General features: G+C 40.2%; 1 protein-coding gene and 1 pseudogene across 6 annotated transcripts in view; one reads left to right on the forward strand and one right to left on the reverse strand.

Annotated features, from left to right (window-relative positions):
- Positions 1-26,673, reverse strand: part of WDR64 (WD repeat domain 64) — a 155,183-nt gene that overhangs the window by 48,783 nt on the left and 79,727 nt on the right. For all 6 annotated transcript variants that reach the window (XM_078357245.1, XM_078357246.1, XM_078357244.1 and 3 more), the window contains 5 exons: positions 19,528-19,654; positions 16,096-16,244; positions 13,262-13,385; positions 7,267-7,442; positions 1,065-1,241 (listed from right to left, as the gene is read on the reverse strand). In XM_078357245.1, coding sequence (XP_078213371.1) covers positions 1,065-1,241; positions 7,267-7,442; positions 13,262-13,385; positions 16,096-16,244; positions 19,528-19,654 — 753 coding nt within the window. The remainder of the gene's footprint in view (positions 1-1,064; positions 1,242-7,266; positions 7,443-13,261; positions 13,386-16,095; positions 16,245-19,527; positions 19,655-26,673) is intronic.
- LOC100402448 (ribosomal protein L21 pseudogene) lies at positions 8,204-8,796 on the forward strand (annotated as a pseudogene).

Consider the following 26,673-nt stretch of genomic DNA (forward strand, 5'->3'; position numbering starts at 1 on the left):
CAATTTGAAAATAATGTCGCTAACTGTCCACCTAAAAATTGTCTCAATGTGTAATTTTAGACTGTTTCTAGTCTAAATTACTTTATGTGTATTTTACCACAAATTTTAAACAAAGATGAAGATCTCTATATTCTGCTTAGATTGGTCTCCAGAATAGATTATTAAATAAAGCAAGGAATACAAGGATGTATATAGTAGTCTATCATTTGCGTAAGAAGGTGGAGAGGGAACTGAGTATTTGATAACATTTTTTAAAACACCATGGAAACATAAACCAAAAACTTAAAAACAAAAAGTTACTATAGGTTAAGGAGAGAACAGGTGGAAAGGACAGGAATACAATAGACTTCGTTTTGTGTCTCAGAATAGAACTTGTTTTTAAATTTGATCTTTGAAGTATTTAAATGTTTTACATAACATTAAAAAAACTGAATTTTCAAAACACAATACACTTTAAAATGAAGCAAACTTAACTGTGTATAGAGTTGGTGGTATAGGAAATTATTTTAAGTAATTTACAGTAATCTGACAGTACATTCCACATGCTATACACCCTAAGGACAAAAAGAACTGCAAAAAAAGCAGGATTTTGAGCTCTGTCAGGCATCCTGCTCCTAGAAGTTTTATTGCTTTCTGAAACTAGAATATAATATAATGTACAGTGATAGCATATAAAATGACATAAAAACCTGTATATTATGTAGAAAAATACATTATGTAAATAATAGCATAAAGCAAATAAGAAATGATGCTTATACCATTAGGAATCAAAGTTTTCTGAGAGAAATATATAAAATAAGATTAGTGAAAGCCATGTAAACTTAAATTTGAATTGGGAATATCAGTGCAAAATAGTAGTGCATTTTCTCTTAAAAAAAATCCACTGGTGGTGGTCATGGTGAAGAGGTGGGAATAAAGAATAAGTTTGGCCAAACACAGAAAGGTTTTGAAGCTAAGTGATAACACATAGAAGCTCTTTGTATTATTTTCTATACTTCATATATGTTTGTAACTTTCCATAACAAAAATCAAAAGTTAAAAAGAAATCAAGAGAGGTAACTTACATTAGTAGGTTGAGAAGACTTTCTCTCAACTATTAACTCGACATCTGGGAAAGGAAGAGCCATGTTCTTATCTCTAGTAGCCATTCTCAGATGCACAGCATGCTTTCCATCTTGTAGGAAAGGGACAACATCAGGCAGCTCCCAGACCACCATCAGGTAAATACTATCTTCCTTACCCTTTAATAGAAATCCAGTGAGTATATGAAAAGTTCAATTAATTATTTTATTTTGAACTGTTTTAAAGAGAGAGAAAATAGAACCTGCAGTGATGTATCCATCATTTAGCTTTACCAAATTTTCAGTCCCATCTATTCCTTGCTAATATAATTCCTCTTTCTTCTTCCCTCCCAGAGTAACCTGTAATGTGAATATGATGTTAGTCATGAAAGTTTTAATATTTCTACATATACATACATATACATTCTACATATGTATGATAGTGCTTTCAGACCTTAAGCCACTTTATAAATGCTGTCCGATTGTATGGATTCTTCTTCAACTTTCTTATTTCACTGAATAGGATGTTTTTGAGATTTATACAAGTTATTTCATGGAACTCCAGTTCATTTATTTTTAACTGCTTTATCATATTATAGAAACATACTACAATTTATTAATCCATTACCCCATAGATGGATGTTCAGGATGCCGATTTTGTATTGCTTTCCTTCACAGACAGGCAGCACGGTTTCTAGAGTGGATGTCTGGGGTAAGATGACCTAACTCTAAGACACACACATTTCCAGCTTTACTAGCTCCCCCAGTCGACATCTCTAGGTAGTGTTTAGCTACTTCACTCTCACCAGGAGTAGATGAGAGTTCCCCTTCGTATTCTTGCTGATACTTGATTTTTAAAAATTGCTTTGCCTGATGAGTGTGAAATGGGACATTTTAAAACTAACTTTTAATACCCTTTCAAATAGGAAGAGAGGAAGTCAAATTGTCTCTGTTTGCAGTTCACATGATTGTATGTTTAGAAAACACCATCTTCGCAGCCCCAAATCTCCTTAAGCCGATAAGTAATTTCAGCTAAGTCTCAGGATAGAAAATCAATGTGCAAAAATCACAAGCATTCCTATACACCAATAACAGATAAGCAGAGAGCCAAATCATGAGTGAATTCCCATTCACAATTGCTACAAAGAGAATAAAATACCTAGGAATACAACTTAGAAGGCATGTGAAGGACTTCTTCAAGGAGAACTATGAACCACTGCTCAAGGAAATAAGAGACGACACAAACAAATGGAAAAACATTCTATGTTCATGGATAGGAAAAATCAGTACCATGAAAATGGCCATACTATCCAAAGTAATTTATAGATTCAATGCTATCCCCATCAAGCTACCATTGATTTTCTTCACCGAATTAGAAAAAACTACTTTGAATTTCATATGGAAACAAAAAAGAGCCCTTATAGTCAAGACAATCCATAGCAAAAAGAACAAAGCTGGAGGCATCATGCTACCTGACTTGAAACTATATTACAGGGCTACAGTAACCAAAACAGCATGGTACCAGTACCAAAACAGAAATATAGACCAATGGAACAGAGCAGAAGCCTCAGAAGTAAAGTCACATATCTACAACCAACTGATCTTTGACAAACCTGACAAAAACAAGCAATGGGAGGATTCCCTATTTAATAAATGGTGCTGGGAAAACTGGCTGGCCATATGCAGAAAACTGAAACTGGGCCCCTTCTTTACACTTTACACAAAAATTAACTCAAGATGGATTAGACTTAAATGAAGACCTAAAACCATAAAAACCCTAGAAGAAAACCTAGGCAACACCATTCAGGTCATAGGCTTCATGACTAAAACACCAAAAGCAGTGTCAACAAAAGCAAAAATTAGCAAATAGGATCTAATTAAACTAAAGAACTTCTGCACAGCAAAAGAAGTATCATTGGAATGAACAATGAACCTACATGGAACTTAAACAAATTACAAGAAAAAAACAACCCCATCAAAAAGTGGGCAAAGGATATGAACAGACACTTCTCAAAAGAAGACATTTACATTTAAGACTAACACGAAAAAAAAACTCATCATCACTGGTCATTAGAGGAATACAAATCAAAACCACAGTGCGATACCATCTCATGCCAGTTAGAATCTTTAAAAAGTCAGGAAACAACAGATGCTGGAGAGAATGTGGAGAAATAGGAACGTTTTTAAACTGTTTGTGGGAATGTAAATTAGTTCAACCATTGTGGAAGACGGTGTGGTGATTCCTCAAGGATTTACAACCAGAAATACCATTTGACCCAGCAATCCCATTACTGAGTGTATACCCAAAGGATTATAAATCATACTATTATAAAGACACATGCACACGTATCTTTATTGCAGCACTATTCACAATAGCAAAGACTTGGAACCAACCCAAATGCTCATCAATGACAGAATGGATCAAGAAAATGTGGCAAATATATGTGATGGAATACTATGCAGCCATTTTTATGAGATATGTTCATGTCCTTTGCAGGGAAATGGATGAAGCTGGAAACCATCATTCTCAGCACACACAGGAACAGAAAACCAAACACCACATGTTCTCACTCAGAAGTGGGAGATGAACAATGAGAACACATGGACACAGGGAGGGGAACATCACACACCAGGGCCTGTTGGGGAATGGGGTGCTAGGGGTGGGATAGCATTTGGAGAAATACCTCATGTAGATGATGGGTTGACGAGTGTAGCAAACCACCATGGCACATGTATACTCATGTAACAAACCTGCACCCACCAGGCACACGTATGTTTATTGCAGCACTATTCACAATAGCAAAGACTTGGAACCAACCCAAATGCTCATCAATGACAGAATGGATGAGCACCATTCTGTCATTACGTGGCTCACCACCTGTAATCCCACCACTGGGAGGCTGAGGCAGATGGATGTCTCTATATATCTTGGTTCCTAACCCTTCTTCAGTTAGCTGGGGTGCAATGGTCTTTTCATGGTCTGCGACTTGCTGTTTTCACTTTGTTGTTTAAGACAAGCTTTTATTTTTAATGTGAATATAGTAATGATACTTTTGCCGTATCCCATCTGTGGATGTGGTATATCTCTCCATTTATTCAGATTGTTTTCACATCCTTTATTCACATTTATTTCCACAAAACTTTTGCATAGTTCTTGCTACATTTATTTTAGGTACCTTATACTTTTGTTTGTTATTGTTACGTGATCATTTATTCCACCTGTACTATGTTATGGCTTCGTGTGTGTGTGTATGTGTGTGTGTGTACTATGTTATGTCTCTGTGTGTGTGTGTGTGTGTGTGTGTGTGTATAACAGGGTCTTGCTCTGTTGCCTAGGCTGGAGTGCAGTGGTGCTATCTTGGCTCACTGCAATCTCTGCCTCCCAGGCTCAGGTGATCCTCCCACCTCAGGCTCCCAAGTAGCTGGGACTGCAGGCATGCACCACCACGCCTGGCTAATTTTTGTTTTTTGTAGGGGATAGGGTTTTGCCATGTTGGCAAGGATGATCTGGAATTCCTGGCCTCAAGCAATCTGCCCACCTTGGCCTCCCAAACTGCTGAGATTACAGGCATGAGTCACCGTGTTCAGCCATGTTTATATTTTCGAACTGATTATTATTGATGAGATACCATTAATTGTTAATTTTTAAATTGTTATATGGAAATAAAAGTCAAAATTTTAAGGCCGATTATTTGCTTGCAGAACAGGACTCCTTCTATATTGAAAAGCAGCTATGAAAAGCGGAGACAATATTGTTCTAGGAGTGAAGACAGCTGGTTTCCAGTCTTAGTTCTTGCAGGACACCTTAGAGTTTTCTAGGAAAACAGCAGTTCATACAATGCTAAGAGCGTTATTATGTTAATTGCTTCAGAAGGAAAGATCATTTACTTTAAGGGACACACAAATACAGCTATATGAATGGATCCATAAAGTACTGTGGATAAAAGAAAGATAAGTATTGATCATCTTCTTGGAATCCCCATAGTCCTTTGTTTATGATGTTGGAACAATAATCTCTCACCAACCTATGGTTTTTTCAACAATGGCTTGGGGGCATATTTATCTAAAATTTGCCAAAGGTTTCATAAGCAGAATGCAGTTTTATCCCCTTAAAACTGAGACTCTGAGAAGAATTGTTGTTTTCTTCTCTTGTTGTCTATGAAATTATATTAACAGACCAGTCAATTTACAATCTGCCCTCTCTTTACATGGCTAGAAAATCATTCCCAGAAAATTCAGCACAGTGATGATTTGCTCCCAGAGCAGGCAGTTGCACAAGCATTTTTCTGAGACTTGAGAAAATAAAACCAAGAACAGAAGTGTAAGAGAGATACTATATTTAAGCTGTTAAGGACTGTTTGAACACATTTAAAAGAACATAATATTCTGGAGACCCTTCTCAGCTGATAAAGCACCAGCAGTGTTTCCTGGATAACGGAGAATGACTACTAACGCAGGTTTTGGCTTCTTGGTTTTTGGGATTTGTTTGTTTTTGTTTTTAAGGCAGCTAGAGTCCAGGAAGACAGAGGTTGCGGTTTATCTTTCCTTCATTCCACTCTCAGCTCCAACTTCTACCTGTCCACCTTCCCAACCACAGCAGTTTCTGGTGCTCAGAGAAATGGGGTTTGGAGTTTAGGGAAAGAAATTTATTATAAAGCTTATTCTATTTTTAGCTGGAAAAAAAAAAAAGGCCTGGCTACCAGATTAGTCTGAGAACCAGGCCACCATAAGAGCTTCTGAAGCCCTTTGTGAAAGCACTCACAGCACTAGTAATAGGTGACCAGCGCCAGTCTTATTGAATTATGCATTTCATGGTGAAGGGGAATATCCTTCTGGAACATGGCAAATATTTGGTAAATGATCATTGAAAAAAATGAATGAATTTAAGTATTCTAGAAAACATGTAAATTGAATTATTTTATTTCAAATAGGCATATATAATAAATAAATAATAATAATAAGTAAATAAGTATACTTTCAACATTATATTATAAAGCTGCCCCCTCCAACATTAATAAAAATTCTCCAAATACCCCTTATAAATTTACTATTATCTACTTTACAAGAGGTTCTTTACTTTTTATGTTTTATTCTTTCAATCCTTAATGAACACCTACTCTGGGCATGGCCAAGAATACAAATATAAATAAGAGAGGTTTGCAGTTCTTATCAAGATCAACCTGCAGGTTTTAAACGCAGAACCAGAATAATCAGAGTGAAAAATGCTGCAGCAGAACTAAAAACAATTTTGGTGAGTGAATAGTTCCAGACTACTTTTGCAACCCTAAAAAAGGAGCATTTGTGACAGCAGACATTGTCTGATAGGAAGGGCATCCTGACGAACAATGGCACTTAATAAAGCAAAAATCAGCATTTCATTTTTAGAGCGTATTATGAAGAAATTCCTTCCTACAGTGCCACTTTGGATTGCTCAGACAAGAGAAGAGGGTATTACCTCAGGGAAGTTTTTCACTCCTTTTTTTCAGTTCTTAAGTCATCGGTTATCTTAAGTTGGTGCTTCATGATTCCTGTGCTATTCAAGATTTTTCTGATCTTAGCTTTCAGAAGGAGAATAATAAAGGTAATGAGTCCTTGAGTTCGAGGTGATGGGGTGAGAGCCACACAATAGCCAGAATAAATGATCCAGTCTTCATTTTAAATTTGAAGAGGGCATTAGCATTCCAAGGTGATAATAGAGTCATAGGAAAAACAAATTAGCCTACCTCAATCCTCCTCAAACAGCCCTGGGCAGATTGGATCATTAACCTCAAAATAAACAAGGCGATTTTGGTGACAAACTGAAAAAGTGACTTGAGCATCCCTGAATGCATTATGAGTTATAAGGGACAGAGCCTGCTGGAGAGCAGTTCTGCTAGTGAATTATTCCAAAAGGTGGGTATAAAGCATGTCGGAGGTGGCAGCTGAGTATAAATTTAACCTTCTTGTCACGCGCCTTAGGAGACCCTGACTAACCCTTCAGCAGAAACTTGATGGGCAGGAGGTGGCAGCTGGGCAGCAATTCTTTTTCCCTCTTTGCTTGAACCTGGGCAAAGTTAATGAGGAGCATCACAGGCAGGTTGAGGATAAACATTATCTTCAGCTGGCTAGCAAGAGAGGAGTTACATGGGTGGGGATTATCCACTGACTCATTGGATTTTCCCAAAAAAGGGCACCTACAGTACGAATATGAAATGGGATTGTTAACCTGGATCATTTTGACAGTCCCGTTGCGCTCCAAGGCCAGGAGCAGGTGCTGATGTTCCTCCGGGGCTTTGAGGAACATGAGGCACCGCAGGTAGTGATCGTCCTCCTTCCACTCTTTCCCCTCCAGCAGCACTTTCATCTCCTGCCCACTGCCAAAGTCCCAGATTTTGACTGTTCCTGAGCAGACAGAGAAAAAGACTATGTGGGTAAAAATGACTTGAGAAAGCTTGGCTTTTAGCTCAGAGAAATTCATCCGATCGAAAGCTTTCTGCCAACAATTTATCCTATATTTATTTCCTATTCAGATGGGTGAGTCTTCTCAGGCTTGCAGTACACGAAATTTATTTCTGTGTGCCTTGATTTGTCACAGGCTGAAAAAAAAAAAATAAACAGGACCAGGAAACGCCTTGAAATCTACCCTCCGTCTCTCCTACTAAGCTTTTTTTCTTAGGTGGATCTTTTCTGTTCTTATTCTCCCAGTGCTTTTCAGTGTGCTAAACACCCTGTCTTGAACTTGGGAATATTAGCTACCGTGCCACAGTTATTATTCACAGCGAAAGACCTTTCCAGTAATCTATCACATTTCCTGATGTGCTGACATGTTTTAGGACTTTCGTTCTTATTAGATAATAAAAAGTTGGAGGAAATCCCAGCTGGTAAGAAACTGCCAAGCTTGGAGTGGTTTTGTTGGTTAAGGGAGGAAAATGAAAGAAAAGTGTCAAGTTTTTTCTTACATTTAAAATTATACTTTCTGTTTGAAACTGAATCCCCAATGTGATGGTATTTGGAGATGATTAGGTCATGAGTGTAGTAGGGCCCTCATGAATGGGATTAGTGCCTTTATTAAAAAAAAAAAAAAAAAAAAAAAAAAAAAAAAAGGCCAGTCCCAAATTCAGATATGCTGTGGCTCAGATGAAAAAAGAAAAAAATAGGGAACCGCCATCTTCCAGTAATTCGCCAAAATGAGGAACACAAAGGGAAAGAGGAGAGGCACTCGATACATGTTCTCTAGGCCTTTTAGAAAACATGGAGTTGTTCCTTTGGCCACATATATGCGAATCTATAAGAAAGGTGATATTGTAGACATCAAGGGAATAGGTACTGTTCAAAAAGGAATGCCCCACAAACGTTATCATGGCAAAACTGGAAGAGTCTACAATGTTACCCAGCATGCTGTTGGCATTGTTGTAAACAAACAAGTTAAGGGCAAGATTCTTGCCAAGAGAATTAATGTGCGTATTGAGCACATCAAGCACTCTAAGAGCCGAGATGGCTTCCTAAAACGTGTGAAGGAAAATGATCAGAAAAAGAAGGAAGCCAAAGAGAAAGGTACCTGGGTCCAACTGAAGCGACAGCCTGCTCCACCCAGAGAAGCACACTTTGTGAGAACCAATGGGAAGGAGCCTGAGCTGCTGGAACCTATTCCCTATGAATTCATGGCATAATAAATAGGTGTTAAAAAAAATAAAAGACTTCTGGACTGTAAAAAAAATAAATAAAAAATAAATAAATAAAAATAAAAATAAATAAACTGGGCTGAAAGATCTGACTTTCCCCTCTGTCACATGAAAACACAGTGAGAAGGGACCATCTATAAACCAAAAGGTGGGCCCTTGCCAGACACCAGAGCTACCAGCGGCTTGATCTTGAACTTCCCAGCCTCCAGAACTGAGAGAAATCGATTTCTGTTGTTGAGAGACACCCAATCCACCTGCCTTGAGTGGTAAGGAATGTCAAATGATCTGAGCTCAGGAGGTTTTCCTATCTCCCGTCAAGAGGTAGAGAAGAATTTTCTCCCAGTTCTTTCTCCCTTACAATCGGTCTTCATCTACAATATCAGCAAGAGGGTCTGCTGCCCTTCCCTCAGTGGCTTAGGCTTTTGCTGTGTCGGTAAGACGGGTGCAGTGGGACTTTTCTGTTGCTCCACAGCGTTGGCTGTTCCTCTCTCCCAGATCTGCACCACGAGGGAGGCCAGCACTGTGTGACATGTGATGAGCCATGTGAGGAGCATGGGAATGAACGCACACTCCCTTTGTGTTTCTGGCTTTCAAACGCTCTGTACTTTCAATCTGTCTACACTCAGATCTCAGAAATTCTTACAAATTTGAATACATTCTCACCCATCTGAATGCCGGTCCCATTTCCTTCTCATCACTGCCCTAGGTAAAGCCAGTAAGTATGTCCTGTCTTTCCCTGGAAGTACCTGTCTCACCTTAGATTTCAGGCTATTTGCCCTGCGACATCAATTCTCTCATAGGTTTAAGAAAAGTTCTGGGCTGAGTGTGGTAGCTCACGCCTGTAATCCCAGCATTTTGGGAGGCTGAGGCGGGCGGATCACCTGAGGTTGGGGGTTCGAGACAGGCCTGACCAACGTGGAAAACCCCAACTCTACTAAAAATACAAAATTAGCCGGGCTTGGTGGCACATGCCTGTAATCCCAGCTACTCAGGAGGCTGAGGCAGGAGAATTGCTTGAACCCAGGAGGCGGAGGTTGTGGTGAGCTGAGATACCGCCACTGCACTCCAGCCTGGGCAACAAGAGTGAAATCTCGTCTCAAAAAAAAAAAAAAAAAAAGAAAGAAAGAAAAGAAAAGTTCTGATTTCATAGATTAGCTTGCTTTGTTTGTAGATGTCAGTGTGGGCCCAACACCTTCCATTTTACTACATACCGAGAAGGACACACTGTCAGCTCCCATCCTGATAGTGCTTAAAACATTGTAATTAATCTGATTTATGAAATTTGAGAACTCGACTAGTGTAAAAATTTAAAGATTTTTATCAGTGTTTGGCAAAATTTGTTAACCTTCTACATTGCTTTGAACTTTGAAAAATAAAAAGAGGCTGCTTGTATTTCCAGCACTTTGGGAGGCTGAGGCAGGTGGATCACAAGGTCAGGAGTTTGAGACCAGCCTGACCAACATGGTGAAACCCTGTCTCTACTAAAAAAAAAACAAAAATTAGCTGGGTGTGCTGGCAGTGCCTGTAATCCCAGCTACTTGGGAGGCTGAGGCAAGAGAATCACTTGAACCCGGGAGGTGGAGGTCGCAGTGAGTCGAGATCGCACCAGTACACTCCAGCCTGGGCGACAGAGGGATACTCCATCTCAAAAAAGAAAAAAGAAAAAGAAACAAAGTTGCAAAAATAGTAGAGTTCTGTGTACCTTTCCCCCACTTTCCTCACATTGCTTTCATCCCTGATTATAATGACTACAGTATAATCCTAAAACAAGCAAAGTGACATTAGAAAATCCCATTAACTAGACCACAGACCTTGTTCAGATTTTACCAGTTTTTTACATGCACTCTGTGTGTGTGTGTCTAGTTCTTCACTATTTTACTATGCGTATAAATGTGCACAAACAATATACAGAAATGTTTCATCCACCCACAGGAACTTTCTCGTGCTAACCCTTCATAGTCACCACCACCCCCGCCATCACTGTCTGGTAATCACTAAGCTGTTTTACTTATCTAAAAGTTTGTCATTTTGAAGACATTTTATTTTGTTATTTTAAGAATGTTCTTGGCTGGGCACGGTGGCGTATGCCTGTAATCCCAGCACTTTGGGAGGCCAACGTGGGCAGATCATTTGAGGTCAGGAGTTCCAAGACCAGCCGGGGCAACATAGAGAAACCTCTCTACCAAAAATACAAAAATTAGCCAGGCACGGTAGCACACGCCTGTAGTTCCAGCTACTCAAAAGGGTGAGGCGGGAGACTTGCTTCAAACCTGGAGGTGGAGGTTGCAGTGAGCCGAGACCCTGCACCACTGCATTCCAGCCTGGGCAACAAAACAAAACTCCATCTCAAAAAGAAAAAAAAGAATTGAAATGGAATGTGTAATCTTTTGAGCTTGGCTTTTGTCTTTTCCTAGTGCCTTTCAGATTCATTCACATTGCTGCAAATATCACTTGTGTGTTTCTTTGTATGATTTGTAATCACCACAGTATTCCACTGTACTGATGTGTTGCAGCTTGTCTAACCCGTCATCTGTTGAAAAATGTTTTTTTTTTTCAGTTTTGGTTATTATGAATAAATCTGCTATAAATTTAAAGCACAAAACACCACCCACTCTATAGTATCCTGTTGTAGCAGCTCAAATGGACAGAGACACTTTCCTTATTGTTAAGTTCACTCGTTTGCTTTGGGGGACCTGGAAGAAGAGGCCACAGGGACAATAAACAGTGTAATTTGGAATGCCTACTTCTAGGTCATTGCTCAGAGTGGAGAACTCTCTTCTCACATGGGCTTTGAAGTGCTCACCTCAGGTTCAGACTCCAGTGAACCACAGGTCTTTTCGTCTCTGCCTTTAACCCCACCCCCTTCTTACCCCTCAGCGCCAATCCTACTCCATACCCAGAGTGTTTTCACTGCCCTATTTTCCCTCTCCTATGCCGGGTTCTTCCCATCAGCAACACTCACACTCCCAGTATTTGTTTGTTGGCCACTAACACCATCATTAAACATTGACTAAATACTCCCTGTTACTGTGGTAGAAACAGGGGGTATTTAATGAATAACCATAGTTCCTACCCTAAGGGACTCTGTGGCATTATGGGAAAGCAGTCACGCAAACAGTTAAAAGATGTCATTGTGATCTCACGCATTCCTGGGTTAGGCAGCCGACAGTCGCATTGCCTAGATTTCCTGCCGCCTTAGGACTTGGGATTTAGTGGAGCAGACAGCAGTGAGACGTACTCCTCAGTAATGAGAGGAGACCAGTGGCTCATGGTCTGAACTTCTCTGGGAGTCAGAGAATCTCACTTCCCAGGGTGTCTTGGATCTGTTAATTTAACAGAGAGGGCTTGGCACAGTGGCTCACTTCTGCTATCCCAGCTACTCAGGAGGCCAAGGAGGGAGGATCACTTGAAGCCAGGAGTGTGAGACCAGCCTGGGCAGCACAGTGAGTCCCTGTCTCCAAATAAATAAATACAATAAAATAAATTTAACATATGTAGCTTTGAGGAGGACAAACTCAGTATTTGAAAGAATTCTAGGTTCTAGAACTAACAGCATAAAATGAGGCCTGCTTGCATAAAAACAATACTATTGTCAGTCATATACTGAATTTACTTAATGCTTCTGCCTGATAATAATTGTGTACATTGCTCAGCATTTCAACAACTGCTTTTCATGTCTACACAGGGTGTGCTTATGGAAAGTGCGACTGCTTTCTCAAGAACTGGTCCACGTGAAGGGCAGCTGCATTTATTCCTACCCCATCAACTCAGCATTCATGATTTCATTTCACTCTGTGTTGTCATCTGCTCACACTTTAAAAAACCAGACTTTCACACATCAGGATGCTCACTAGATTCATCAATTGGCTTAGGAACCAGCACTTATTGAGTAAATATAGGCCTAGGGTAAATATATTCAGTATAGTGCATGCAGTTGGTCATATGGTCTAGATAAAGCAGTTCTTTCATTTAGAATGTAATGAGTCGGGTGAAAGGTGGGGCGGTCTGTAGCTCTCTAGTTCCTAGAAGTCCTACCAGTGCTCCATAGCGTAAGGCATAGCAAACGACCTGGCCCAGCCTGGGCCTGGCGTCCTCTCAAGAAGGCATATGAACAACTCCAATATAGAATTCTAGGAGTAATGCGACAAAGTTGGCTGGATGTTTTGTCTGGTCCAGAAGTCTACTGTCGGTAAAACTATTGTTAGCAAGCACTGAATCTGATGTCTATCTCTTAGCTGATGGTACCCAAAAGTGGAGGGATAGAATGAGTCAGTGCAACACAGATTCTATGAGATGGCATATGTGAAAGACTTTTGCAAACTGTTAAAGCAACCATGTAAATGCAACATGAGGAATTATTTTTAACATCCGTACCAAGAAATTGATGCCTGTTAGATAAGGCACTCTACCACTATTCACCCAGACACAGGAATTTCACTGGCACACAGATATATTTCAGCCTGCTTTATGCTCTCCTTCTATCCCAAAGTACTAAAGAGTTTTCGACAGAAATTGTCAGGATACTAAAATTACTCTAACCGTTATATGCTCCTGTGGCAAAAAGAAATCCAATTTCATCGATAGCTGCACAAGTCACTTCAATATTGAAGCCATGAGAGTCTAAAATCTGGTATACTTGGAGCCCCGTCTCGAGTTCCCATACCTATGGGAAAGAACAAAAACATCAAAGAATCCCTTTGAATAATCCCTTCAATTCTCATTAGAATTCTACCATATTCAAAAATGGAACTCTGTACATCTAACACATTTCCTAGCTCTCTGCCCTGAATGTTGGTTTGATCAAAGAAAGTTCTAAAAGATAAAGTGCATTTAATAGTTACTGTGCTCTCCTGGACTGCAAATGTAGGGGCTGAGACAGCCAGGGACTCTATTTCAGGCAGACCCTGGCTGTGGACGAAGTGGTCAGTATGTATTGCAAGCCTGAAGCAAGGATAGAAATGGATCAATTACAAGCACAGCAGACGAAAGGAAAACGAACTGGATTTATTCACTGGTGACACTCATCCTAATTAGCCAGGGATCATGGGACAGGATCTGTGGTTAATAGCATGGGATCTGAGAGAAGAACCCTGAGGAAAGAGCCCACTAATCTTTCCTGGGAATGTTCTAAATAGGGATATGGGCCCAGTGAGAGAGAGAATGCGAGAGAGAAACACAGAAAGAAAGGAGAGAGAAGCTGACTTCAGAGGAGGCCATCTGTGTAATTGGATGGGTGTAATAAAAAAATCTAGAGACATGTAAAGACTCAACACTCATCGTGATCTCTCCCTGGAAACACAGTAGAGGATTTAGACCTGCAGATTTTCTGACCGAGTCTCTCCTTCTTCATGGAGTTGCCATATTCAGAGGTAAATCGCACTGCCAGTTAGTAACAGCACTGAACGGACAATCGAGAATGCGTGCACTCTAGGTATTGTGGCAGAGAGGACAGCAAATACAAAGTGCCAGGGGTGAGAAGGCCCGTCCTTCCTCCAGGGAGTGGAAAGGAAGCCCCTGCAGCTGGGTGAGAGGGGAGCGTAGAGGAGATGGTGCTGATGAGATAGTCTGGGGGACTCGCAATGCAGGACCACTTGCTGAAAAGTGGTAGAGCTGGGACTTGAGTGAAGTCTGTCTGGTCCTAGAGTCCGTGCTTTTAACCTCTGGGTGTCCCTGGTTATAGACAGGTTTCTTAAGGAAGAAAGAGGAATGTGGGTCATTGCATGAAGGGGTCTCAGGGGTCACCCATTTCTCCTGGCCTACAGTGTGATCCCTTTCCAACCAATCTGCCATGAAAACTCACCTTGATGTATTCCTTTCCACTCTTTTCTCCCACACAGGGACGACGTTTTCCCCATAAGAGGTGACTGCACGAAATACTGATTGCACGAAAGCAGGATAGGTTTCAGCTTTCGTTTTCCTCTACTTACTCTCTCTTTAGTCATTACCAGAAATGTGCTGACATAATAAGCTCACGTGATTCTCTCTTGAGAAAATCTCCAGCAAACAATCACAGAAGTCAGAGACTGAGAGGTCATTTGAAGGGTCCCCAGAGGAATGCTCCCTGCTAGTCCATAGTCTCCTTTCAGAGAGTGTGCATGAAATGAAGGGGCAAACACCTAAAGCAAACACCTCCAGTCATCACTGCCAGATAACTTCAGTGGCCGTAATGACAGACACAATTAGCGTGGCCGGGAGCCCTGGCTTCTAGGAAATGCTGTGATGGCCATGTTACAGGAAAGGGATCCTGAGCCAGACTCCAAGACAGGTTCTTGGAGCTCATGCAAGAAAGAATTCAGAGCAAGTCCATGGAGTAAAGTGAAAGCAAGTTTATTAGGAAGGTAAAGTGATAAAGTATGGCTACTCCATAAAAAACCCCTTAGGGCGGCTGGCTACCCATTTTTATGATTATTTCTTGATGATATGCTAAACAAGGGGCGAATTATTCATGCCTCTCCTTTTTAGACTGTATAGGGTAACTTCCTGACATTACCATGGCACTTGTAAATTATCATGGCGCTGGCAGGAGTGTAGCAGTGAGGATGCCCAGAGGTTACTCTCATCGCCATCTTTATTTTGGTGGGATTTGGCTGGCTTCTTTACTGCAACCTGTTTTATCAGTAAGGTCTTTATGACCTGTATCTTGTGCCAACCTCCCATCTCTTCCTGTGACTTAGAGTGCCTTAAATGTCTGGGAATGCAGCCCAGTAGGTCTCAGCCTCATTTTACCCAGCCTCATTCAAGATGGAGTTGCTCTGGTTCACATGCCTCTGGCAGCTGTGCTGGAGGAATGCAGCAGAAAGGGCATGCTTGCTTACAACCGAAAAACTTGGGTTCATATTCCAGCCCTCGTGCTTATGATCCCAGCTATGTTGCTTGATCTCTCTGATCCCTCGTTTCCTCATCTTTAAAAGTGAAACTCTTTATCTGTCCACAGAGAACCATTGTGAAGATTAAATAAGACCACATACTTAAGGCTCTTGGCACGTATTCTGAATCTACAAGGGTTACAGTAAACACCTATAAATTTATTCCCCTTCCTTCTTAACATAAATCCTCTTCCAGTATTCAGTTAAAAAAATTAAAATGCAAACTAGTTCTGTCTTCTTAACATATTTCCTCCAAAATTCCTGTTTTGATTGTGAAAACTAGCCGTGTTTATTCAATTGAGCATGTGGCTTGATAGCAAGCAGTCTGAACTGGCTTAATTAAAACACTTGTTTTTCACATACTCTTGAAAGCTTCCAAATCACTCTAATGTATGGTCTTATCATACGCGCTGCTACGTTTGCTTCATCATGCAATGATTTATTTTAAGAAGAGAAAATTGTATCCACATTGCCTTTTTCCTGTTTGAAAAGCCAATATGTACTTACCCTAATTATGGATTCAGAGCAGATAGTGAGTACTTGGTGAAAATATTTGTTGTAAAGCATGACATTGATTTCTCGTTCATGAGTGTGAGGAATCTGTTTTGTATCTTGTATCATCCTAGTCAAAGGATACATGTCCATAACACTAGATCCTGGAACAGAAGTAAGAATCTCATAAATACCCAATATTAGAAGTTTTGAATCACAAAGGTTTTCAGTCAAGCAGTTGGGTTTGGAAACAGCCAAACAGTGAGATTAGCAGTATCAATCAATGCCTAGGAAGCTTAATGAGGTGAGAATATTATCATTTATTCTAGAACATTTTTGACAGATAAAGCACATATGATTCAGCCGCAGCAAAGCATTCATTTTGGACTGAATTACTTTTCAAGTGCAGGCCATTTGGACTTCACTGCTATCCTTTTCAGTGAACCTCATTCTCCTGTATTTCATAGTCCACTTCTCTCCTTCTTTATCGTGCCTGCAGCATGCCTCTCCATCTGTTGCACAGCAATAAATGTGATGACCAGCTTTGTGGTTAGTTTTCAACCAACAAATTGATAAAGCACTCTATAAACATGGTCTTACTAAAGGTAATGAATGAGAATGATCACAAGCCAGGGTTTGCAACATCATTATGAAATAAGATTAATTTCCAAATCACCACTATAAAGTAGAAGTAGATGAGGAGCAGGTATTCTCTTTTTTTTTTTTTTTTTTTTTTGAGATGGAGTTTTGCTCTTGTTACCCAGGTTGTAGTGCAATGGCCCGATCTCGGCTCACCACAACCTCCGCCTCCTGGGTTCAGGCAATTCTCCTGCCTCAGCCTCCCGAGTAGCTGGGATTACAGGCGTGCGCCACCATGCCCAGCTAATTTTTGTATTTTTAGTAGAGACGGGGTTTCACCTTGTTGACCAGGATGGCCTCGATCTCTGGACCTTGTGAACCACCCGCCTCGGCCTCCCAAAGTGCTGGGATTATAGGCGTGAGCCACCCCGCCTGGCCTAGAGGAGCAGGTATTCTTTACTTGCATGTTTCTAGGTATGATTTAAGTATCAAAATTAACTAATTGTGTGCTCTGTTTTAGTGTAACGTCTAGAAATATAAATAGGAATCTCAGTTAGCCGGGTATGCTGGCGGGCGCCTGTAATCCTGGCTACCTGGCAGGTGGAGGCAGGAGAATTGCTTGAACCCAGGAGGTGGAGGTTGCAGTGAGCCAAGATCACGCCATTGTACTCCAACCCTGGGTAACAGAGTGAGACTCTGTCTCAAGAAAATAAAACAAAAAATAAATAAGAATCTTGGAGCATTCCTGTGGCTCAAGCAAAAGTGAAACTTCTTCCCTCTTTTATCGGTGTAAAGATTAAGTGAATAAGGCCAACTTTGTACTGAGTTTCTAGTTTCTTCAAAGAATTCTCAACTGTAGGAGAAGTTTCAACAGGAGTTGCTAAACACTCTCTGAAGTGTTTAATTTTAAGATAAAATTTGTTCATGTGTAAATAAGGACTGAGATGGTTCATCTGGTTCTATTTCTCTGTTCAGATACCTTAACATGGAAATGTGAGCAGAATATGGTAACCAGATACTCAAATCAGACTTGAACCTTTTGGTTAATCCTTTTCATTATAGTGACAGTAACTGACTTTATTCAGTCTGGACATCAATAAATCTTACTATGTTTATGGAAAACTAGCAATGCTTTACTTTTTAGCTAGTTACACTGTTCCTACAGAAGTGATACAGGGCCGAGGAGGAATGTGGAGTCAAGAGTTAGAAGCTCTGAGGTTGAATCTCGCATTATGTTGTCACCTTTTGTCCTGCCCTTAGTCAGCTGGGCTGTTTGAGATTCAGTCTCAACACTGATAAAATAGCAAAAATAGTTACCACCTCGTGTGGGCTGTGCAGATCAAATGAAAAACATGCTCGTAATGGCAGTTGTCTTATTAAAGCAGTGATAACAGTGAGAGTAACAATCACATATTCTGCAAAGCATTTCTAGCATGTGGTGCTGCCGTGATTAGGATCTAGAGGACTAATGTCTGCTTCATTTGAATAAAAGAATGAATTAAAATCCTAGAGATAAGCTTCATGTAATTCCGACGTCAAGTTCATGGTGGCAGTCGGTGTCTGCAGTTTTGATGATTAAGCAATACACAGAGCTTTCTATTTTTGCAAACAGAGGTGCTATGAGAATGATATAAAATTGGGAAGAAATCTTGATTTTTCTGTCTTGTTTTTCTTCTTTGTGTTACTAATTGAGTCCCTGGTTACTATGATGATAAATGGGATGAAAATGCTGAACCTAGTAATCACACATGCAATTGGGGCATGAAGAGAGAAATTTGCCTATAGTCATGAGTATGTTCCTTTTAGAGGAGGTAAAACAGAGGTGTTTATAACTAAAACTAAGTCCTGTTTTATACTGTGAAAAGTTCTTTATCGAGTATGAACTGCTAGTTCACTCCTAATCCTGGATATAAAAACACCAAAAGTCAAAAATAATTACATTCTCCATCAGCAGAGATGGCACCAACCTCTTCCCTGACTTAATTAATCCCATGGGAACTCAGAGCAGGTGGCCAGTGGGAAAATGCTTAGGAAATTCATTCTAGTTTTGTGTTCCAGTAGGAGGACCTGCTATTAATAGAATTCATTTTTATCCTGAAGCCTAAAGGTGTGCATGTAAAAAGTGCTCCACCTAGATGTCTGCCTAGCAGGGCCCCAGCTCCTTGTTTCTTTAGTAAGCACATCTTTCTAAGAGGCCACTAGAAAAGTCAGCAACAAATCTGTTGGCATCAGCACTGGGACTCTGTCCTCACTCTCCATCAGTCTTCGTCGAGAGGCAAACGCTGATGAGAGGGTCAGCACTTTTCCTACTGTGTGTGACTCATTATCAGAATGGTATGCGCCCAAATTTCCTCATTGCAGAAAAGGCATTGACTCGGCATGCTAGTTCAGCCACTGCAAGATAGGGTCATATTCCTGCTCCAGACTCAAAACAGAGCTGGGTGTGGGAGCTGTATTTGCCCTAATAATACACAAAGCAACAAGTTATATACATCCCACTTCTTTGCTTAACCCAGGCATTTCTTCCTAGGTTCAAGAACTTAGAGCAATAACCTGGTATTTTCAGGTTAGTAAAACTATCCTTTGAGGGAGGAAAGATAACTGTATAATTACTCAAATAGAACTTTCTTCTTAGGTTCAAGAACAGAAAGCCATAACCTGGTATTTTCAGAAATACATTTCATTCATCCAGCCATAGAAATATATAAGAAAGAGCAGAATTCAATTAACTATCTACTGTCATGAATCGTGGTTTTATAAATGACCCTTCTGGTTTTATTTTTCTTCTAGTTAGTGCTCAACTGCTACTTTTAAATAGGTTAAAAATTAAGGCATGAGTTTCATTTGACATTAATTGGGTACACTTACCTGTAATAAGCATGCTGTGATTGGCATCATATATCATAGAATAAATTTGCATGTCCCCTGGTCCTCCCTGGCTGTCATGGAAGACTTGTAATAGTGAAAGAGTTTGTATATCCCATACCCTGAAAACCTGGAAGAATAACAAACACAGTTCACCACTATTTATGCTAGCCTTTCCCTACCAAGATATTTAGGTGAAGCATTTTAAGTCTGAAATACACTCTTATAAACTTATACCAAAGTATTAATTATATGATGAGCTTACATTTGCTAAGTTCCAATTTAGTTCTGGGTTGGATTATTGTTCATTAATAGCAGGGGAAAATAGCAGCAGTGATTAAAACTTTGCTTGAAGGTATACCTTTAGGAATTGAATTTTTCTATCATTACTCTTTAAGAATCTGGGCTGGGCACAGTGGCTCACACCTGTAATCCCAGCACTTTGGGAGGCCACGGCGGGTGGATCACGAGGTCAATAGATTGAGACCATCCTGACCAACATGCTGAAACCCCAACTCTACTAAAAATACAAAAATTAGCTCGATGTGGTGGTGGGCACCTGTAGTCCCAGCTACTCCAGAGGTTGAGGCAGGAGAATCACTTGAACCTGGGAGGCAGAGGTTGCAGTGAGCCAAGATCATACCACTGCACTACATCCTGGGTGAAAGAGCGAGAATTTGTCTCAAAAAAAAAAAAAGAATGTGGAGGAATAATAAAAGATCATGACTTAGATTTGAATAAAGTCACATTTCTCTTTGTATTATGGATGAGAAAATAGGAAGAAGACATAGTTTAAGTGGAAGCTTTCAAATTGCTCTCTCATGACATATGAAGAGTGAAGTTACTAAAAACCTCCCTCTCCACTTGCCCAAAGGCATAAGAATTATAGAAAGCAGTTTTTAGGGACGGTATAGACATACGAAGAGTATAAGAATATAGGTTATTAACACTATCCTTTGAGGGAGGGAGGATAACTCTATAATTACTCAAATAGAACTTGAGTTAATATCAGAGAATAGAAAGAACAATGAAGCACAGAGTCAGCAAAACTAGGTTTAAGTTTGTGATCTGAAAGAACCGGGCTTAGCACTCTTTACTATTCTGCTTTTTTAGCAAGTTAGTGTTACTGAATTTCAGAGATAAGTGTTGATTAATCAATAATTACAATTCTTTAGTTGTAGAAGCTGGGGGGAAAATTACATTTTCTAGCTATGCATCAGCCCTTAAATAATATTTTCATGCTATAGTAAATAGCATTAACCTATTAAATTGGAGTATTTGTTGAGTAAATGGGTGACCATTAACAGAACCACATATAAAACTTCAGTAAGTAGTTAACAGAGTTACTAACTTGAGGCATTTATAATTGAGTTCATTATAAGTTAATAAGGTTCAAATCTTCACTATTGCTAAGGCAGGTTAGTCCTCATGTGTAAGAACACAATGTTGGCTAGGTCCGTGACTTGGAGAACATGGGTGAGGAGCTTTTGCTCAACTGTAAACCTTCTGTAGGCTAGTATTACTCGGAACTTGTGCGGCTGAGATTTATTTTATTTGTTCTAGTGAAAATGCCAATTTTAAAAGAGTAGCTAGAGCATTGAGCCTTTTCAGTCTTTTGTATCATAGAGTAAGCAAGTATAATGGACTATATGAATTTCAATACAGAGCATAGAATGAGAGACAAGTGGAGGAAGAGACAAAAAAAGTGGATTCAAGGAGTTCACCAAAGCAATGTGTCTCTACGCAAACTGTTTTTTATTTTATTGCCTGGCTAAGGTCTGTTCATGGCTGGCAGTCTTTCTGCTGTATGCATATACACTCTGAATTGTAGTTGACAAAAAGAACAAGGGCCTAGGCAAACGAGGAGTAGGGTTTCCATTCTTGTTCATCACATAAACTTCTGAGGCTCAGTTTTTTTGTTTCTTGAATGGCCGTGATGACATCAGCACCATTCACCTCATTTAATTGATGTGTTTATGTTTTGAAATATGTGATGTTCTCTATAGAGTTATTATATTTGCTTTTGTCTTCTTTGTCTTCTTCAGTGTTCAGTTCTTTGGGTCTTTACCGTGTGTTTTGGGGAAGTGGCAGTTGCTGGGCTGTGGGAGGCATAAAATCTTTCTGCGTCATTCTGCTCCTACCCTCTAGGTTTCTCTGCTGCCCTCCTCTCTATATGCCTTCTTTGCTACTGTCACACAAAAGTGTTTTGCATTTCCAAAAAGCTTCTTTCTTATTCTGGTCTCTGTGCATTCACAGGAACTCTTCCTTTCATCTTCAATTTCCTCTCAAAGGCCTTCTCTATCTAGCTAACTCCTACTCTTTTTTTTTTTTTAACTCTTCCATAAAGAGAACTAAAGAGTTCAGGTCAGAATAGTGCTAAAAATTTTTGTTTTGATGAACTATTTCTTCTTCAAACATATAGAAAATATATATTTAAAAAAGCAAAAAGAAACAGCAGGGCTTCAAAGCAAGATATATCTCTCTCTGGATCCAAACAAGAGAGAAGCATAAAGCAATGAATGGGCTGAGCCCTGAGACCTGGGTGCTTGGTCTGGAGCAGGCAGTAACAGCTGAGCAGCTTCTGCAGAAGACAGGACTAGAAGACCTCCATGCCTGGGCTCTGCAGCAGAGATAGCAGAGGGTCTTCCAATTCAGAAAAGCAACAGGCTGTGCTCTGTCCTTATCTGGATGTGTAATTTTTTCAAAGATATGAGACCAGTGAGGGTGGGCACATCACTTTCTGACCAGGAAGTAAACAAGGTAACCTGTGGCTCAGGGACTAGAACTATTTATAATCTGGGACCTAAAGGGCCAGGTAGAGGAAAGTGTAGATTGGAAGGAACGTGCATAGAGACACACACACACACCCACACACACACACACACACACACGCATACACATGCACACACGCACACAGAAAGAGAGAGATAGGCTGGGAACAGTGGCTCACACCTGTAATCCCAGCCCTTTGGGAGGCCAAGGAGGGCAGATTACTTGTGGTCAGGAATTCAAGACCAGCCTGGCCAACCTGGTAAAACTCTCTTTCTACTAAAAACACAAAAATTAGCCAAGCATGGTGGTACATGCCTGTAATTCCAGCTACTCAGGAGGCTGAGGCAGGAGAATCACTTGAACCCAGGACGTAGAAGTTGCAGTGAGCCGAGATCATGCCACTGCACTCTAGACTGGGCAACAGAGTGAGACGTGGTCTCAAAAAAAAAAAAAAAAGAGAGAGAGAAAGAGAGACAGAGACAGAGAAATAAATACTGAAAGGAGACTATTCTTTTTAGAAAAACATAGGGGAGGAGGCTATCTTCAAGAACTTCAGAGTTGGAAGAGATTTCTTAAATAAGCACAAAAGCATAAGACATAAAAACTTTAAAAATTAAAATTAAAAACTTCTGTTCAGCCAAAGCAACAAGCACAAAGACACAAAGTGTAGAAACTACTCAAATGTTCATTGGCCAAGTTAGACAAATAATATGTGCTGCATTCGTACAACAGGATTCCATTAGCAGTCAAAATAAATCAACTACAGCTGCATGTAACAATATAAATAAATATCAAAATATACTGTTGAGGGAAAAACTGCAGTAGGGTATATTCATTATAATATTTATGCTATAAATATTACATAAAACATGCAAAATAAAACTATATCAGGGACACTTGCACTAATGATGTAAAAACATGGTGCTGGTTAAAAATTAACAAAAACTCAAAAAAATTAATCTTTAAACAACTTCTCATTGGACACCCTTCCAATTAGATGTTCTTTCTCTGGATACCTATAATGTAACCATGTGCTGCTTAAGGACAGGGATATGTTCTGAGAAATGTGTCCTTAGGCAATTTTGTCCTTGTGTGAGCATTATAGAGTATAATTACACAAACCTGGCTGGTATAGCCTACCCTATGCCCAGGCTATATGGTATAGTTATATAATCACCATCATATATGCAGTCCATTGTTGACAGACACATGGTTATGCAGCACATGACTGCATCTGTCTGTATTAATAGCAATTAGCAATTATTATATTGTAGAGGTTCAGTCAGGATGGTGGGAAAAATTGTAAAATAGATGCAAACCCTCTTGGAAGGCCAGAAGGTTTTTGCAAAAGCCTCAAGAAAGAATGAGCCGGAGGCGGTGGTTCTTACCCAGGGCAATTAGGCAGGAGTAGATATAAAGGAATGTGGGAGAGTTTATCTAAAGAGCTTGTTTACTCATGTGGTCCTAAGACTGACCTTTGAACATCCATGGGCCCATGACTGCTCTCTACTCGGGGTCAACAGTGTTATTACCCACAAATGGTGTCTGCTTTAGGCCTCAGAATCTATCCTTTAAGCATTATCCACAAGTGTGCTGACTCAAAGCCTCTTTCGTTAAATCTAGACTGAATAAATGCCTGGAGTGCCAGCTGGTCAGGGCTTTACCAAACCCTTCTTTGTGTCTGTGAGTGGCCGGCTGCCTAGCCTGCTCTTTCACTGGATATTTGTGTCTGAGTGTATCTGTTCATCTGTCGTTGGGTCAGGGTCTGCAGGTTGGACCTGGCATAATATGATGACCTATTCAGTGGCCTTCTCTACCAGACTATAACTCTCTTGGGGGAAGAACCACAGCTTATTTGATTCTTTTTTCCCAATGTCTAATGTATTCTGTTTAGCTTGGTTTGTTAGTTGGTTTTTGGTCTTATTCTCTGTCTTGGTCAAATAGGCATTTATATGGCTTTGCACTGTATAGATAATATATTTTTAATTTAATAAATCAATTAATAAATAGGAAAGCCTCAGAAAACATAATCTATTTACTTTATTCTTAGGTGGACACAATATTTTAGTTGCTTTAGGGGAAAGAGAGTAGTGATATTTGTGAACCCCAAACATCTGAGACGAGTCTCAGTTAACCTAGAAAGTTTATTTTGCCAAGGTTGAGGACACATGGCCGTGACATAGCCTCACTCAGAAGGTCCTTACGACATGTGCCCAAGGTGGTCGGGGCACAGCTGGTTCTATACATTTTAGGAAGACATGAGATATCAATTAATGTGTGAAAGATGTACATTGGTTATGTCCAGAAAATCAGGGCAGCTCAATCAGGGAGAGGACTTCCAGGTCACAGGTAGGTGACAGACAAATGTTTGCATTTTTTAAAGTTTCTGATTAGTCTTTCCAAGGGAGGCAATCAGATATGCATTTGTCTCAGTGAAAAGAGTGATGACTTTGAATAGAATGGGAGGCAGGTTTGCCCTGAGTAGTTCCCAGATTGACTTTTCCCTTTAGCTTAGTGATTTTAGGGCCCCTAAGATTTAGTTTCCTTTCTCATATTAATTAGGCTCTAGTCTTCTTTCACCACTTCCCCTAGAGGTTGTCGGTGTTCTTTTGTTTGTTTGTTTGTTTTGTTTTTTGAGATAGTCTTGCACAGTCAATGAGGCTGGAGGGCAGCGCCGTGATCTCAGCTCACTGCAACCTCCACCTTCTAGGTTCAAGTGATTCTCCTGCCTCAGCCTCCTGAATAGCTGGGATTACAGGCACCCACCACCATCCCCGGCTAATTTTTTGTATTTTTAGTAGAGAGAGCGTTTTAGTATGTTAGCCAGGCTGGTCTTGAACTCCTGACCTCGTGATCAGCCCCCTTCGGCCTCCCAAAGTGCTGGGATTACAGGCATGAGCCACTACACCTGACCAGTTGTCAGTTTTCTTATGGTAGATATTAGTAATACAAAGCTCAAGAGGACAGAAGTGGAGTCATGTCAGCCCCATGTTTAGGAAGAAAACAGGGGCAAAACATCACAGAGGCAGGCTGAGTTGTTATGAAAGGAAACTGAGTTGCTTTACGACAATGATATGTCATTAAGACATGCAAAGAAGATGAAGGAGGGTAGGTGGCTTCTACTAAAGAGGCCAGAGCAGAATGGAATATTTGTAAGTTATAAATTATTATATACATGAATATAAACTGAAATTATTTTAAAAATTTATCTTCTAGTAGCAGTAAAAATAATAATTCTTTTCTTTTTTTTGAGACAGAGTTTTGATCGTCACCCAAGCTGGAGTGCAATGGCATGATCTTGGCCATTGTCCTCCTTCCCACCTACCACTTAACTCTGGACTCCTCAATCCCACTCCTTAGGTAATAATTATTGGACAATACCAGCTCGGGAGGCAGACTATCTCAACTGAATCTTGATTCACCTCCAATAACTATGTGCACTTGGGCAAATCTCTTCATTTCTCTGAGCCTTAGCCAGCCCACTTGTAAGGAGAATCATACCAGTACCTATCTCAATCTCCCACGTAAGGTTGTTATGAACATTCGATGGAATATAAAGAGCTTACATCTATGTTAGGGCATATTTATGCACTTAGATTTACCTCATTTTTAAATTTTTTGAGACAAGGTCTCCCAGATTTTTCCTACAGTCACTCAGGAAATTTTGAAACAAAAAAATCTTACTCTTAAGAACGTTGCAAGGCTGGGTGCGATGGCTCATGCTTATAATCCCAGCACTTTGGGAGGCTGAGGTGGGCAGATCATGAGGTCAGGGGTTCGAGACCAGCCTGATCAACATGGTGAAACTCTGTCTCTACTAAAAATACAAAAATTAGCCTGGCATAGTGGCCTGCACCTGTAATCCTACTTGGGAGGCTGAGGCAGGAGAATCGCTTGAACCTGGGAGGTGGAGGTTGCAGTGAGCCGAGATCTCGCCACTGCACTCCAGCCTGAGTAACAGAGTCAGACTGTCTCTATGTGAGAAGGCAATGACAAGTTTATAAATGGGTTAGCGGTGAATCAACATGGCAGCACAATATCTGGATGGTTTGGGGAGAGAAGAGACTGAAGATAGGACTACAGGTGCTTTCTAATGGGCCACCTGCAACTGGGAGCCCCTTGGTGGGTAGGTCTGAACTAAGGCCATGACTCTGGGAAGAGGAATGAGGTCATTTAGGGAAGACACTTTTCAGAGACTTAGAACTGACTAGCGGTAAGGCTTACGGAGACGGAAGGATCAAAGGTAACTTTGAAGTTGGATCATGGCTCACTGGGAAACAAATCATACCATTAACAGAAGAAAATCAGAAGGAAGGAAGAGAAGACTTGAAGTAGAAAATAAACTCAGTTTTAGGTAGGCAGAATTTTTTTTTTTTT

Source organism: Callithrix jacchus, chromosome 19 (genome assembly GCF_049354715.1).
Source record: "Callithrix jacchus isolate 240 chromosome 19, calJac240_pri, whole genome shotgun sequence".
NCBI lineage: Eukaryota > Metazoa > Chordata > Mammalia > Primates > Cebidae > Callithrix > Callithrix jacchus.